General features: G+C 40.6%; 2 protein-coding genes across 7 annotated transcripts in view; one reads left to right on the plus strand and one right to left on the minus strand.

Annotated features, from left to right (window-relative positions):
• The window catches only part of LOC131459479 (cyclin-dependent kinase-like 5), a 40,769-nt gene extending 33,783 nt beyond the window's left edge, over positions 1-6,986 (plus strand). For 2 of the 5 annotated variants that reach the window (XM_058629356.1, XM_058629357.1), the window contains exons 15-21: positions 497-598; positions 904-1,009; positions 1,100-1,235; positions 1,615-1,720; positions 2,270-2,431; positions 3,623-3,877; positions 4,851-6,986. In XM_058629356.1, the coding sequence (XP_058485339.1) occupies positions 497-598; positions 904-1,009; positions 1,100-1,235; positions 1,615-1,720; positions 2,270-2,431; positions 3,623-3,877; positions 4,851-5,255 (1,272 nt within the window). In that variant the 3' untranslated portion in view covers positions 5,256-6,986. The remainder of the gene's footprint in view (positions 1-496; positions 599-903; positions 1,010-1,099; positions 1,236-1,614; positions 1,721-2,269; positions 2,432-3,622; positions 3,878-4,850) is intronic. The other 3 variants (XM_058629359.1, XM_058629361.1, XM_058629360.1) reach the window with 3 other exon arrangements.
• A 2,915-nt stretch (positions 6,987-9,901) lies between these two features.
• rs1a (retinoschisin 1a) lies at positions 9,902-14,890 on the minus strand. Of its 2 annotated transcripts, none has more exons than XM_058629362.1 (6): positions 14,660-14,890; positions 14,238-14,299; positions 13,989-14,109; positions 11,298-11,439; positions 10,922-11,117; positions 9,902-10,110 (listed from the first exon to the last, which is right to left on the minus strand). In XM_058629362.1, exons 1-6 carry the CDS (start codon positions 14,859-14,861, stop codon positions 9,958-9,960), a joined length of 876 nt encoding a protein of 291 aa, XP_058485345.1. In that variant the 5' UTR covers positions 14,862-14,890; the 3' UTR covers positions 9,902-9,957. The 2 variants fall into 2 exon arrangements, with proteins under 2 accessions (XP_058485345.1, XP_058485346.1); XM_058629363.1 differs by having other exon boundaries at positions 14,274-14,299; positions 14,660-14,888.
• Positions 14,891-17,286: the final 2,396 nt, after the last annotated feature.

A 17,286-nucleotide genomic window follows, 5' to 3' on the forward strand; every position in this document is an offset into this window, starting at 1 on the left:
TAATCTTAATTTCTTTTTTAATTTTTAACTTGTGTGCTCTTTTTTCTTCTGGTACTTACTGAGTCTGATATGGAGCAACTGTAACAAAACAATTTCCTTCGGGATAATAAAAGTATTCTGATTGTGATTCTGATTCTGATCTTAGTTTATAGAAAAGAATTTAGTTTAAAAAAAGAAATATTGAAAACTTTTCATGAAAATCTGGACGTGGCACTGACGTGTGCATTTTAAAATAATTCCAAGTCTCCAAGTTTGTTCAATGCACTCTTAAAAAACACAGATCAAAATGACAACAAGGGTGGGTTTTTTGTCTTTATTATATATATATATATATATATATATATATATATATATATATACATATGTATGTATATATATACGTGTGTATATTTGTGTGTAAGGGAGAACATGTGTATTTGGCGACATGGTGGATGTCAGTGTGTCTGGCGTGAGCGTTGCCACTGCTTCATGCTGCGTCTGTCCATCTTCCCAACAGAGTGAGCAGTCCCCTAAAGACATGAGCCACCCTTGCGCCTCCATCAAAGACTCTACGCGGGACAACACTGCTGCTTTTCACACACAGCGCTCTAAAAACGAGGTCCGAGCCCCTGACTCCACCCCCACCTCAGACCGCACACGCTAGCCTCTTGTCACATAGATGGTGTCCTTAGCCTTAAATAGATCTGTCTCTACTCAGGTGAACAGCTTGACTGCACGCTTGGTCGCTGATATAAATGTTAACCTCAGTGAAAAGCTCTAGGACTGTCCCCGAATGTTGTCTTGTGATGTGAGACAGTGAGGAGTGTGATAGCTATAGTGAGATCAAGTGGCTTCAGTCAGGAGTGTGTGCGTGCGTGTGTGTTGCGTGTGTGTCTGCGTCACGCGTGTGTTTGTGTTTCGTAGGTCGGCATGTATCACGACCCTCACGTCGACGATGGAGGAGCCTCCAAGGAGAACAGGATGATCTTCACCGAGTCCATGCCACGGAGAGTAGGCAGCTTCTACCGAGGTGAAAATAATCAAATAAAATGTGTGCAAACATGCAGCATTTACCAAGATTTTATCATTATTTTCTCTTCATTTATTCGCTCTTCTTCAGTTCCTTCACCGAGACCAGACAACTCGTCCTCTTTCCATGACGGGGTCGGGCAGGGTCGGGGGCCGGTCGTACCCGTCGTACCGGTTGACCCCGTCACCATGGGCAACCACTCCAAACGCCAGACGGTGTTTGACTGGTGAGAGGGTTATTTTTTTGTTGTTGTTTGTTTTCTTCATCGTAACTTCAGGCGACACCTGAATTGAACAGGAAGGAAATGTTTTCGACCTTTTCCTGTCGTTATAAGATGAATGAGCAATTCACCCCCCGACACGATATTAATTATGTCATTAATAGTTTACTACATTACTCTAAAGGCACAACACTTAGAGGGGTAATTAAATCAGAAGTTGCCGTTTTGTTTATCGCACTCGTCGTTTAATTAAGGAAATACAGCATATTGCTTTTTCCTGCTCTTATTGACAGTTTTTTCTGTCGTGTAAATGTTCTAGTGAGGACAAAATGTTATGACGAGACAAAAAGCCTGAAAAAAACAAGATTCTCTGTGTGTTACAAAGGACCACAGCGGAAGCGATGGTCATGAATCCGCCGGAGCCGACCAAAGAGAAGGAGAAACAAGGCTTCTTCAGGGCCATCAAGAAGAAAAAGAAGAAGACACAGATAGTAAGATCATTAAACCGGTTTATTTACCTGCCATTTCATCTATTTTCCATTCTACGGAAAGATTTACCTTTAATTTTTTGATATAGTTATGTCCTCATATTTGTCATTTTTTTAAGCCAAAATGTGCTGAAACTTCAAAACATCATAATTTCTCTATTTTTCAACTCCGGAGACTAAACATTAAACATGTCACCTTGTTCTGGAACATAGTAGATTCTTTTATTTTCACATTATTGCCAAATTGTTGGTTCATTTTAGTATTTTCTATTGTTTTTGTAGACGAGCGACAGCACCATATACAGATATACAGATATGTGATGTGTGATGAGGAGAGTCTCTGCATTTGGCTTTACACACACACTTTACTAGAATGTTATTATGACAGATATAAACAGCAGTAATTCTAAGATCAGAGATATTGCATGATGAAACAGAAATATCCCGGTGTCTCAACTGTAGAGCTATTACTTTTGTAATGGGGTGCTTCAGTTGTTATTGATGTCTCTGCTGTTGCTGAGAGTGTGTGGCTGTGCATCTTCTGCTCCACAGACGGACATAGAGGACGGGAGGAACCCCAGCATCAAGAAAAGTCTTTTCCCCCTCTTTAGCTCTAAGAATAGCTTAAAGCACAACTCAGCAGTCAAAGTCCTCCCCGTAGTCGCCTCGCCTATGGTACAGCACCAGCCCAGTGCGGCCTACCCTGCCTCACCAGTAACCGAACCTCGACAATTACAGCTGCATGCCAACTCACACTGCACTCTCCACCAGAACGGCCTGCTTTGAAATCCTCTCAAGCTCCGTCATGATTTGAGTGACTGATTGACGATCGATGGCCCCGAGACAATTCTCAAAGCTGAAAGGATTTCAAATAGTGAATCTGATACCGCACGCAGTCTGTGCATCCATTGTTTTTTTTTTTTGTCTTGCTGCAATGTACGTCAAGCGCATTCTTGTCGTCGCAGTGTGTGTCTGCACGTCGACAACCATCTATAATAAATCCTATTATCATCATATGAGATAGAGGGATGCCATTTTTTAACGATAATGTTCGTCAGTTGATCATTATTATTAAAAAATGGTGGATGAATCTTTCTCCGTGTAAGTTTACACATTTTTCTTCTAAGAAATGTGATAAATGCACCGTAGTCACTGAAACGTCCTAAGTTTATGATGACCTGTTTCATATACATTCTTTTTCATTTAAAATATATAAGTGCACTAAAGAGCAGACACAAAATGCAGCGAGTGTTCAAATGTATGTATTTATGTGAAGCTACTTTGTGCATCTTTTGTTATCATTAAATATTATTAAATTAATATATATATATATATTTTTTAAAGCTGTTTAAAAAAGGAAAATTATAAAAGAAATATCAAACTGATGCCGATAATTTCTAAATATCGGCATCAGACTCTTAAAAATTCATATTTCAGCCTTTAAAAAGAGGATCAACAACAAACAAACCCACAACAAAACTGGTCTCTCGACAGTTAATGTGGAAACAGTGAATAACTGTTTCCATATAAGGTTATTGGAGAAAAAAAAGTGAATAAATACATTATATAAAGTATTTTCCAATTCCTGCATCTCAGCAGTGACTTATTGCTGCTTCTCTTCATTTTAAATGTCATCTATTTTAATTTGTCAACTCTTGATTGGACAAAAGAAGCACGTCAGAGACGACAGCTTCACTTAAGATAAGGAAAAAAGAGACAATGAAAAGAACGAGTCGTTGCAGCTTTGCTGTGTTTTCACTTAGACTCTGTATGAAGTCATCACTGATGTCACCATTGCTATGTTCTCGTCTGATGCTGCCAGAGGCCTGCATGAAGAACCTCATGAGGATTTGATTCAGATGTGTTTTAACTCATCACGTTTCCTGTGTTGTGATGATATTTTAGGTCACTGGCATCGGACAAGAACACATGTCCCTGCAGAGGAGCTCTAAGTCCTCCTCGCACCACAGCAGCAGGCGGAAAAACCGCGAGAGGTCTCGGGAACGAGAGCGGGAACGAGAGCGGGAACAGAGCCGCGACCGGGACAGAGACCGAGAGAGAGAACGGGAGAGGGAGAGGGAGAGGGAGAGAGAAAGAGGGAGGGAGAGAGAGAGAGTCAGCGACTGGCCGCCAGAAAAATCCGTGGATTCACTCTCGCAGGCATGTGCAAACCTTCTCGTCATCGTCTTATATCTGACAAAAATTCAATATAATATCAATTGTGAAATGATTTTAAATCATTCCTAAAACTGTGCTGCATAGCTTTTTAAATATAAACAAAGGTTGATCAGCTGTTTTTTTGATGGGGGTGAAATCAGCTCTTTTAGCAAAACATCTGTCGCTCTTCGACCGATATCTCGTGCATTTCTAATCCAAGTAGTGTCAAAGTCGGCACCGCACACACTGGCGCCATAAGTAAGTCACGTGCCAAGTTTGACGCTTGTCATGCAACCTGTTGGACAGTTATGCAAGAGCGAGACGTTCCTTACATACCCATACATAGATATGGGTGTTTACATCAGTGCTGCACACAGGAAGTGAAGCAACAGCCAACATTGCACTAGTAAAGCAAGATGGCTGCAAACAGGTCGGAGAATGCCTGAAGACACAATGCAGTGTCCTTGAAAAGTTTGAAAAGTCAAGAAAACACCCCTGCACTGCTGGTGTATACACACAAATGCTCCCTCCCTCACTCAGGCGTTATCGTGCTTAGTCCTATTTTTAGACATTTAGTCCAAATAATACACTGTATATTATTATTGTTATTATTATTATCATTGTTATATCTGTGGTTGTCAAACTTTTTATACCAAGTGCCACCTGAGGAAGCTCGCGTACCACAGTTTGAGAACCATGGCATTACATCATTTCAGTTCATATAGAGGCAGAGTAAGAGCAAGTTTTAAATAAACATGTGGGTCTCAACCCAGTTTTTGGGAACGATCGTTTATACGATAACAACCAGGCCTTTTTCTTTACAAGCAGCTACAGTAGTACAGTGTCTGCAACAATTTAGATTTGTTGCATAGCAACAGTGTCCTCAATTCCTGCAACTATTTCAGGTTTCAAAACCTGAAATAGTTGCAGGGAACCTGTAAGAATCACAACACTTGATTTCTCTTTCTCCTCCCAGAGCCAACCCCTCAAGTCACTGCGCAGACTTCTTCACCTCTCCCCTTCTTCCTCAAGCCAAGGACAGCCTCCTCCTCCTCCTCCTGACCTGCGCTTCCAAGCCCCCCTCTCCAACCCTCCTCAGCCCTCCTCCAAAGCCGGCTACGCTGAGGGTCGAGGGCACCCCGAGAGCAGGGGGCACCCCGGGGTGAGCAGCACCGCCCAGGCCAAGAGCCGCAAGACCAGCTACCCACTTCCTGGACAGATTGAGTCCAGCTGGCACGTGTCTGCTCTACAGCGGGCGGAGGGAGCTCAGTTCACCCCGGAGCAGCTGGGCATCAAACCGGGACAGAATGGACCCACGTTTACCCGAGCGTCCCGCAACAGGATGCCGAACCTCAACGACCTAAAGGAGACTGCGCTTTAAGAAAAAAGAAAAAAAATAACAATAATAATAATGATAATAATCCCAAACCACACCACCTTCAATATCAGCCTGAGGCAGATTTTCCTGGTAACTGTTGTAAACGTTTACGTGAAACTTCAGTGGCTCGAGTCCTCGTTGGGTGACCCGTCGACGCTCGTGTCTCTGAAAACCTCTGCAAACACTGGAAGCTAAACACAGACGGCAGGAGCGGCGTCGCTCAGAGGACACAAGGGAAGACAGGGCTCCACGCCAGCGCTCAGTCCGTCGTACGTTGTGTCTTTCTCTCTCTAATTATCAAGGTTAGAACCGTCAAGATAAGCTGATCTTTCCTGTCGAGGAGACACTGCCCACATGACGGCGCCTTTGCTGCCATCTAGTGCTCACAGGACAATACTACAACCACACACCGAAACAGCCACCGTCGCAGCGTGGCGGCCGACAAACTCCGAGAAAACACACACACAAAAAAAAAACGTTTTTCAAGCTCTGATATTTGATAAGAACAAAAGAAAAAAGTATTTATATCAATATTATTTATTAAATATTTATTTGTTTTAAATTCAAGGATATAAGCTATAAAATGACACAGTATGTAGACTATATGGGAGTATTATAAGGTAACGTAGAATTAAATGTGTAACCGCGAGAGCTTTAGTTTCCACACAAAGAGATGCATAGATATTTATGATGTGTTGATAATACAATATGTCACAAGGAGTATTTAATAATGGTGATTGTCCTTTTTTTTCTGTTCGATTTCATATGTTATTGACAGATTTTCATATTGTTAATTATTATTCTTGTTTATTTTTACCCTTTTTTTCTCCATGATTCTCAAATTATTGATAAATTGTGGGGAAAATATTACATCTAGAAGAAGAAAATTTGCCAGTCATCTTCCTCCTCGTCGTGGTGGTGGTGACATCATCGCTGTGATACAAGCCGGGCGACAGGGTTTGGTAGCAGAAGAGCCACAGTGAGACTGTTAGACTTCACACTCAGTCATGTTCACTTCACTTTATGACTCAGTCAAGGTGTCATCTCTTTTAAAGAATGAGCTCCATCCTCAAGTCATTCGCTTCTTTGTTTTTGTCCCAGCTCCGTGCTGCCATGTTAGTTTTCCCCACAGCCTCAACAGCAAGTAATTACCACACCAACCAAGTGCAGCCACAGCCACTCAGTAAAACACGCCCACTAACTGTAACCCTAATGCCCGCCCCAAACCTAGAGGATTTTCCAAATGTGAGATCACAGACACAGCAAATGTTTTAATCCAGAGAAAGCACAGATTAGACGATCCAGTCGAGACGCAGGACCACACACTTGGCGTTTAATCCAACGATTTCAGGGTATTAGTTACGGTTCTAAACAAAAGTACACAACCTGTTTCGTCGCTGTTCAGTCATAAATATCAAACGTTATCTAATACTTACGATTTGAAAATCGGGAAGACTCTGATGCTTCTGATGACGTTAAAATCGTGCCTGTTAATCCCTCACACTACAGGATAATATGGCCAGATTATCTAAAATCGGGAGACACCCACGATTGTCGGAAGGCCCTGATCGGGACCAAAATCTGACCAATTACCCTCGAGTGTGGGACAGGATTTAAGTGGCTGTGACTGCAGTTAGTTGTACTTGAACGACCCCAGAGATTAGCTTCCGATTAAAGGTCCAGTGTGTAAGAATTAGTGACATCTAGTGGCTGCAGATTGTAACAAACGTAGGACTCCTCTTTCCCAGGAGTGTCCCACGACTGTAGCCTTCACATACCAAAGACGACCTTATGATTTATCTTAATTTGCAGAGTAACAAAAGTTAAGCTTCGGCGGGTTTGTCCTTGCTGGGCTTCTGTAGAAGCAAAGCAATTTTTTATTTTAAAGTGATATTACACTATAAATAACCAGTAAACCCTCCTTAATGTTACACATTGGACCTTTAAGTGTTTAAAGACAGTTACAACTTTTTTGCACGTGGAAGGATGAGTTTTCTCTACTTTTGTTTTCGTTTATATAGCGAGTCACTCACACACACACACACACACACACAGATGGAAATCACGTCAGTGGTGGAAAAGGTACCAGGTTCCTTAGTTTGAGTGCAAGTACAAATACTGTATAACCATCTCAAAAATACTCGTGACAAATGACGCGATGTTTCAAATAATATGTAACTGCTGCTCACTTAACTGCAATACGAGGTCAATGTTATAGGACATGTTTACAGTAAAAGTGCTCGCTTTGCCGACTGAATTCCATCAACGTGACCACTGATTTCGTCATAAAAGTGAGGAGTCGAGAGATGATTAAGTGAGAAATGACAGCAACACAAATGTATTTGTGTGGAATTAATTCGAATGTTTATTTCAAAGAGTATAACTTATAATATCTGGGCTGAAGACAAGTAAAGTGATTCAGTCTCAAACAGTGACTCCTCATCCATCCACATGTGAAAGGTTTTTAATCGGAACCTCAACAAGTAACTGCTGCCGTCGTGTCTTTTTCGTGTAGTAGTAGAAAAATAGACGTGGAAAGAATATTTTTAAATGTAAATACTGAAGCAAAAGTACAAGCATCTCAAAGGGGAAAGGTACTTATTCCACCACTGGCTGGTTCTTGTCTTTCACTGGGACTTTGTTGACATAAAGGAAGTTATGAAGTAAATAATCACCAAGGACGTTCTGTTTTACATTTTTAAATCATCATTTTTCAGGGAGGGTTTTACTTGAGTTGACTGAAAACAAAATGAGTCGTGTAGAAGGAAACACTTACAGTATACAGCACGGCACCGTCTAGTTTCTGGTTTCTACGTCACAAGGAATGGAAGGAGGAACATTGGACGGATTCTGTAGAATAATGAGATAATTTTGGTCAGAGATTTGTTTGTTCCTCATCTGTGGGGGGGAGGGATGAAAATAAACACACACACACACACACACACACACAAAGAACCAATTGACTATGTGGCTGATTGACAGCAATAACATTGACAAGGAGACTCAGACTGATGCAGATTTCCAAATATAGCACAGTGAAGGAGCTGGTGATGATGATTGAAGATTAGTTTCCACATATATTATCAAAACATCTCAATGCAGTGCATTTTTTTCAATTATTATTATTATTTTCAGTTGGTATTTGATTATGTATAATGGAAAAAAATCCTGATTGCCAATGATTGTAAATGCTGTTGACTTGGGTGTGTATACATCTTTGAGGAAACAAAAAAAAACTTGCCTTGCCACATGGAAATAGAGGCTCCGACACAGAGAGTGAGTCACTGAGACAGGAAGAGAAGACACGGGTTCTTTTGTTCTCAAAATACGAATGTGTTTTCATAAAACATCGGTTCTTTTCTCTCACTCAGCCATTCCCCCACTTCTTACAGAGTGTAAATAGGAATAATAGAGTGTATCTATACTGACCATTCTACTTTAAAAATGATAGGGTCTCATAATAAAAGTCAACTGTACGTTTGTTTGACCGGCTCATGACTTTATTGACACAATCGTGGACAGACAGCGTGTGTGACCGAGGAAGAAGGCTTAAATACACAGGAACACTCTGCGATGATGCGATGATGTGTTCCCAAAGCATCATGGGAAGTCGTATTAAAATGTTGAGATAACAAAATCAGGAGGAAACCACCGCACAAAACACATGTGAATACTTAAGGATGCACCAAAAGAGTGACATTTAGCAGACGGTGCCTGAGGTAAAAATGACAAAATGATGCATGTTTACAAACAGTCAAAGAAGTGAAATCACTAGAAGAATTAGAAGAACCATGATTCAACATGTTTCAAATTATCAACAAAATCCCATGAAAAGGCCAAAAATAAACAGCGTGTCATTTTCTTTTCTCCACACGTTCAGGCGCTGGCAATTGGCCCAGACGCCATTTGTTCAAACTGAGGATGAAAAAGCTTTTTTTTTTTTTTTTTAAATGACGCACCAAAGAAAAGATCAAATAATTTCCCTGGAGCAGCTGGAGACTGTAGCGAATAGCATTCAAACTGGGGTTTAATAGATAAAATGTTCATTTTAAACTGGATATAAATACACATCTGAGAGTCATTTGAGTATTTGGGCGTACACTACAGGATTTGTTGTTGTTTGCATCAATTTATTGATGAGTTGGATCGTTTCATGGGATCTGTTTATAGAGAGAAAAAGGGTAGGAAATAAAGGACTGTAAATTCTCTGTTTGCTGTTAAGTAGAAACAGAGAGAAATTCATTGACCTGTCACAGAGCCAGTTGTTTTGAGAGCTGTTCTCAGACACAACCTCCATAGCAACGCTGCCTCTCTCTCTCTCTCCCTCTCTCTCCCTCTCTCTCCCTCTCTCTCCCTCTCTCTCCCTCTCTCTCCCTCTCTCTGCTCCTAATTATTGCTTTGAATTTATGCCGTTTCATTGAAAATGGAGCAATCTTTTGAGAACTCACCGAATTAAAGCCCCTGGTCAGAGAGAGAGAGAGAGAGTGCTGAAACACAAACGCACAAACAATGGAGAGTGGGGTGAGTGAAAAGCTCATTGAGCATATCAAACACATATTTGAATGAAATCATAGGACGCATTGTGGTTTTAATCTTTTGTTTCCCAAATCTGTGGACGTGATGGGGTTTTTTTTTTTGGGGGGGGGGGGGGGGGGGGTGAGTGGGGTGAAAGGTCAGGTTTCGGGTCATGGCCAGGAGGAGACGCTCAGCTGCATCTGTTCATGCAGAGAAGCAGCTCCAGGCGCAGAGCGATGCGCGTGTGCCATCCGAGGGGGAGGATGCGAATGTAGCGCGCCACGATGGGAGGCCGCAGGAGGTTCTGCACAGACGAGGAGCGGTCGGAGTTTCCATAAAACACCTGAAGAGAGAGAGAGAGATGAGTTCAGGAAGCAGTGTACATTAAACTGGCATACTTCATCATCATCATCATCATCATCATGCTAAAGCAGCCAATAACAGAAATAGTAAGATAAATTGAAGAAAAGAAGTAAGTAAATCTTTGTGCTTCAAAAAACAGGAAAAAAAAACCTTAGTCTTAAAAAGAACATCAACAGCGTCTAGGCAGAGAAAGGAAAGATATCCTTATAGTGAAAGATTCCCATTATGATTTTCAAGAAGGTCACTAATCCTCAAAACGATTTGTCAAGGGAATGTTTTAATTTGGAATTAAAAAAACAAACAAAAACAAAACAAGCACCAGTAAATTTAATCTTTTGAGAGGTTGGAAAAATGAAATGTTTGGCACTGAATCATGATTTAAATGAGCGTCTTGAATCATCAACTAATTGATTTTACACAGTTCACTCAGTTTTTGTGAGAATAATTTACATCGACAAATGCAGAGATGGTGTTTTATAATGTTTGCCGTATAAGGCAAATCATAAGGTAAGGGAATAAATATTCTTCATTCTTGTCAAACCATTTATTGTGATAAATGGTGCTGATGGTTTAGACGACCTTGAGACTAACACAGAGAATAATAGAGCAAGAGCGAGACACTGAATAACATTTGAACTTTTGAGCCTGTGGTTCTGATCTAAAACATCTGGAAACAGCTCTGCCAGTGTGAGGCAGCATCGGTGTAGCAAGAAATGACTCATGGTCCGCCTTTATGTGAGAGACTCTGTGATTGTGTGAGTGTGATGATGTATTGGTTATGTTCCACTGACCCTGTTGTTTCCAGTCTGGTCTTTGTAGTAGATCCAGTTGAGCATCTCGTCCGTGCGATACTGAACGCTGTACTTGGTGATCCACTCATCGCCGTCACAGCGGCCCTGAGTGAGAATTCCTGACACAACCATCACCTCGCGCAGGTCGATCTGCAGCCACTGACTGTTGTCCTGGAACTTTGACAGCCAAGCACACCTGGGGGGGGACGGACACACACACACACACACACACACACACACACACACACACACACACAATGTCCTTTTAATATGTGGAGTCCAGACAAAATGTCCCCACAAAGACGTGTTTTTACATTTTTTTGGACCTCAAAAAAATAATGTGGGGGAAAAAAGGCTGTGGTTGGCCTGGACCTACCCAAATCCCTGAGCGTTTAGTCGGGCCTTGTTTGGGAGCCATGAGGAAAACCAGCCAGTGTACTGGTCCTGGTTGGAGCAGGTGATCTGGTCAGGAATCACTGATCCAGCCTCAAATCCTAGAGGCTTGTGGTACGGACACTCTGCAGGACGGATCAGAAACAGACAGACACTCTGTTGTGATTGCAGTTCATGCTGGTGTTCACTGAGAGACCCTGTGGCTATGTGGAGGTGAAGGAGGTGAAGGAGGTGAAGGAGGTGAAGGACAAAAACATCTGCCCTCTGCCAGAGCAGTAAAAGACAGACATGTGGTCATCACTAATCCTCTCTGTGGATTCTTAATTCACCAGCTCTGTGTGTGTGTGTGTGTGTGTGTGTCCTCTCCTCCCTCTTCATCCTCACCTCTGCCAGCTCCCACCATCCCTTTACCCTCCCCTCTGACAAAGCCCCCGCTGACAGCAGGATCTATATCTGCTCGTAAAAGCCTGCCTGCAGTTTAATTCTCCATATAGCATGAGATCAGATGCGTCCTTTAGGAGAGAGCAGGTGGACAGATGGTCGTGTTCTCGTCTCCACGGGTTTAGCTCCAGTTTTATGCTCTTGTTCTCATCGGTTTCTCTGCCGTCGCACTGACAGCGCTGTGCTAAAGTCTCAGGGCAGAACCTGCTTTGTTGTTTTTATGTCGCTGTTGTAATGGAACAAAGTAATAAACTAAATACTTTTACTCTGCTACATTTCCTCTAACCATCTTTGTTTCTCGTTACTACCAAATAAAATGAGAAGAAGAGGAGTTGGTATTATGGTCTGTATTTATATAGCTGTTTTCTAGTGCTTGAGGAGCTGCTTTACACTATAGTTTTCACCCATTCACACACTTCAGCGTGGGGTTAAGTGTCTTTGCTCAAGGACACATATACACTAGCAGAGCCAGCAATTGAACCCACAACCTTCCAGTTAAAAGGCAACTTGCCCTACCACTGAGCGACCATACTTTTAAACTTGAGTACATTTTATATCAGAAAATGATACTTAAGTACAGTAAATATCAAATACTTTAAGACTTTTTACTTAAGTAATATTACCTTGTCTAGTGTTTGAATTACAATTGTCTACATCTCTACATTTTTCATTTAATACTTTGATTCTATTTAATTTAAAAGTCTGTTTTTGTGTTATTTACAGATTCATTTTGCATCATAAATGTGTTATTTTATGGAGAACTACAAATCAAAACAATCACTTTTACCTATTTGCAACATCATGCTGGATTATCAAGATAATCTCCAGACTAGACTAGCAGTTCACTGGCCCCCCAGCCCCTGCTTTAACCTTTTATTTTACAACTGCGTATACGTTTCCCTACTTGCTGGTCGTCAACAAATCTACTTTTATAATACTGTTCAATAAAACACATAAACAACAATCTAAATATAGAAATGTATGAATATGAATGATGAGGGAGATGTAATATTTTTTTCCCCTTACATTTAAAAGGGGAAAAAAAACATCAGTTGTAGTAGAAGTAGCCTGCTGCGCTTTTATTTACTACTGGCTTATGCCCATCTGGCCCAGGGTCACATCCTGTCTAATCCCCAGTATAACAACGCAGCACTGTAGCAGCACAGAGAAGTGTTTACATGACAGTGATGTGAGCGACTCTCTGTCATGTGCTCTAATAAATCAAAACAGTATTTCCCCACTGAAATACAACACACACTCACATGGCTGCATAATAATGAGAAAACACACGAGACGGAGATGAAGTGAGGAGACATAAAGTTGTCTGTCGTTTCACATCAACGCGTCCATGTGTTCTGGTTATCACTGGTTTTTCTGCAATCATGCGATTGACTATCACTCTTCATCTGAGCGTCATGTGTTCAGATAATGAATATCTAGCTCTTGTAAAAGTTGGTCAGTTTGGGCCAGTTTTCATTATAATTTTAAAATAAGTGTAGAACCACAGGACAGTTTATCACAGATGAAGTCTCCTATGATGATTGTCCATATTTCTCTTCATGTTTTATGACGTGTATCTCGATACAGAATACAGATTAGACTCAAACAACATTGTCTCTTATCATAAACATTAGATTTTAGAGAAACTGTGGAGCCTTGATGATGCGTTTTCATGGCTCCATCTGCATCATCCTTCCCTGAGGGTGTCCAGTGGAGCAGAACCGCCCTGCGGTGTCAAATCTGGAGTCTAATGAACTCATGCGTGTGTGTGAACATAAAAGAGAATCTCGCTCTCAGTGTGTTTTTAAAACTGTTTCCATCTGCGTTGTACACTAGAGCTCAGATTATTTGTCATTTTTCAGCAAATTAGTCAACATCTATACATTTTTTTCCAGGGGGAGGAATGTGTAATGTGTAGATATTATCTTTAATTACAGTGGATTGGTTTTCATAGCATTTCGTGAATGAAACACTAGATTTATGAATACAATAGGCAGCAGATTGTAGATTAAATGAGCTGTTAAGTAGATTTTCAGCAGGGTAAATACAAATTATTCTTGTTCTCGTCCACTCTTGGTCAGTTTTTGAACGTTATATAATTTTTCCTGTTGTAATATTGTGTTTTTAACATCTTATTCCTCATTTTTCCCCATTCCTGAAGCTCCCATCACAATGTTTTTCTCATTATCGCTCACTATGTACTCATCAGGTGTGGTTGGTGTTTTTTTTTTACCTGGCATACAGTCCACTCCTCGCACCGTGGAAGAGCCAACAGAGGAAAACTCAGTCGGGGTTTCTCCTCCGTCGCAGTCGCACTTGCAGGACCTGCTGGTCCATGTCTCGGACACAGCAGCCTCAAACACACACACACACACACACACAGTCAAACAACAGTCAAATTAAATGCAATCTGAAAATAATATTATCAGAGATTTAAATGTCATCACAGCAGATTTAAAATCATTTTAGATAAACGTTTCACCGTGGTGATGTTGTTGATGTTGAGTTCTCTTTGTACCTCTTGAGCATAAGTGATGACGAGCACTGTCCAAAGGAAAATAGAAGATGGTCCAGACAGAGCAGGATGGAAAAAAACAAAAACAGAAACACAGTCAGGATGAGTTCAGTCATCCATCATAGTAAAGAATGTCTGTGCATTAATCTGTGAGTGTAACCACAGCAGGAATAACATGTACAAACACAACACAACATAACACAACACAACACAACACAACACAAACTAGAAGAATATGAAATTAAAACACAAGAGAAACATTAAAAACTAATTTGACTTCATAGTACGAGATGTTTCCTGACATTACGCTCTTAAATCCTAATCTTTTGTAACACACAAACACAACAGATTACAGATTAACACAGGGACCAGAGTGTAAAAAATCGTACCGTTTGCACCCAGAAGCAGCAGCAGGGTCAGCGGGAAACGCTGCACGTCGAGAGCCATCGTCCAAACCCGCCTCGAACCAGAAGAGACCGACCGGAGACTGAGCAACATAAACCAGAAGTGATGGAGAGGCTGGATTACAATAATCCACGGGACACTAATGGCCTTGCCTAATCTGACAAAGCCCCTCCTGCAGCTGTTCATCCACCGGCATCGACACTGTCACACATCCTGCACATTACTGCACACTCACATGATGTGGGTCACTGCGGTCAGATATGTGACAGATTACAGCGTGTGTGTGTGTGTGTGTGTGTGTGTGTGTGTGTGTGTATCAGGGTCAGTGAGAGAGAAGAAAGGTCAGATGCTGGGTCATGTGATCCATATGATTGACCAGAAGGTCGCCTGTTGGGTGAGTGGACTGTTCCACTCTGTGTTTCCTTTGGCTAAATTTCCCAGTGACAGACAGACAGACAGACAGACATACATACAGACAGACAGACAGACAGACACTTTAGTGTCCTTATTAGGAAATGTGGGCCCATTATGATAAACACACAAAAGTTACTAAAATACAGTTGATAAATACTTAAAATGCCTGGAAATGCTGCTTTCTGTCTGTCTGTCTGTCTGTCTGTCTGTCTTCATACATACAGCTCATATCTGCTGGTGAAGCCTTGATAAAAAGAAATAACAGAAACTTTTAATCCATGAAATTATTTCTTTCTTTCTGTCAGAAAAAGGAAAAAAAAGAAAGATTAAAGTGTTCAGTGTCATTTTATTCTTTAATCATGATTGTATACTAGCAGATATAAGGTGTATGTACAAAGACTGACAGAAAGACAGATGTAGGTTATTATTATATAGACACAGATAATTGTATTTATTCCCTTAGGGCACAGTTTCACTTCACTTTCACTTCAATGCAAAGTGCGACAGTGTAGAGCCAAACTGGGCTAAAAATAAATAAATAACTAAAAATACAGGGAATAAAATCTGCCCAGGCTAAAAAAGAAAGTGATAACACCTAAAAAAAAAATACACAAATAAGTTCAATAATAATAAATAAGTTTATTAAAAATATTAACAAGCATCTAAACTATTGATCAAGTTTATTACAGAGATGAAGTAGGTTTGGAATATTTATAGATTTCAACTGTTTCCTGCATTTTAAAGTAATTCAATTTATGTTAATGGACCCAAATCTATCTTTCCTTCCTGACTTTTCATTTTATTAAATTGTTTTATAAGGACATACATCGTCTTAGTGCAAATATATATAATATGTCCAGTTTTAAATTTCTGCAAAAACCAACAGACAACAAATAAAGACTAACATCAAAGGGTAAAAGAGAAAAAATAAAAGTTAAGTAAGTAAAAGTACTATAATATATATATATATATATGTATATATATACACATATATATATATATATACACATACACGAAGCATATCATGAACTCATTATCTTGCCTTCTTCTGCTTTAGTGTTTTCTGTTTTAAATTAAAAGATGGGAGCTGTAGATATTTAATCGAAATATGAGAGGTCACTTGAAAGTCTTTTTAAAGGCAGGTGTGTGAAATTAGTTAAGTCTCAGTGAGACAAGGTGTTTTCAATCAGAGTGTGCTGCTCTCAGTCATAAAAACGCTGCTGTGACTCCTGCGTCTTTATGACGTGATCACAGAGAAAATGAAGGCTCCAATGAAGGCAACACGCAGACGTCCTGCACAAGCAAAGAAGCGGAGTCGAGTCTACTCTTCTCTCATGTACAGAGCTCGTAAAGAGGTCAGAGCAACAGCAGGAACTCTCTGTTTGTGTGTGTGGTGTTTAAAACCTACCAAACACAGTCCTTTGGTTTAGGATGATGAGTCTTCATGTCTTATTTCTGCAGGTCAGTGCAGCTGGGACGAGGGCTCCAGATTTCCTGAGCAGTCGACTCAGTTTCCCCACGCCGGTCGTGCTCAGGCTGGTGAGCGCCGAGGCCTCGCGTCTGTCGAGGAGCAACAGACTGAAGGTGGTGACCGTGCAGGAGGTCCATGCTGCTGTCACTCTCGTACAACAGAGGATTGGCACCAGAGCTGCTGCATGAAGAGTTGGACTGGAGTTTAAAAAATAATAATAATGATTTTACTTTTTAATCATGGTTTGTGTTGCTACGTTGGCAAATAAATATTAAAATACTATATTTGTGCAGTGCGTTGTTGATTTAATGGAAGATTTGTGTATATTTTCCTTTGCACGGCAGCCGTTTTAGACGTGTTTTAGCAGGAACAAGCTCAGGTGTTCTCGTCATATTAACGATGCACTGCTTGCATCATGAAAGTCAGGGTCATTCATTTGATTATTTACACCTGTGAGTTGTTGTTTTTTCTCACCCTGCTGCCATTATTTGGTGTGTTACGTGGATAAGGTGTGCACTGATGACTAGTTTATTCCTGTTTTTCTCAAATTTGGTTTATATAAGTCTTAAATGATAGTTTAATTCATAGGAAAATATGAAATGGAGCAGAAAGACATTGTCTTTACACACACTTGTATTTATATATATATATATATATATATATATACACAAACACCTGCATCTATGTAGATTTAGGTCAAACCAACAAACCCAAATTTGGTTTATA

Source organism: Solea solea, chromosome 5 (genome assembly GCF_958295425.1).
Source record: "Solea solea chromosome 5, fSolSol10.1, whole genome shotgun sequence".
NCBI lineage: Eukaryota > Metazoa > Chordata > Actinopteri > Pleuronectiformes > Soleidae > Solea > Solea solea.

Excerpts from the sequence above, each read along its gene's own strand:
- rs1a (XM_058629362.1), bottom strand. The coding sequence starts at position 14,861 with ATGAACAGCTGCAGGAGGGGCTTTGTCAGATTAGGCAAGGCCATTAGT. Across the intron at positions 11,440-13,988 it reads AGGAGTGGACTGTATGCCAG|AGTGTCCGTACCACAAGCCT; the intron begins GTAAAAAAAAAA and ends TCCGTCCTGCAG. Across the intron at positions 11,118-11,297 it reads CTAAACGCTCAGGGATTTGG|GTGTGCTTGGCTGTCAAAGT; the intron begins GTAGGTCCAGGC and ends GTCCCCCCCCAG.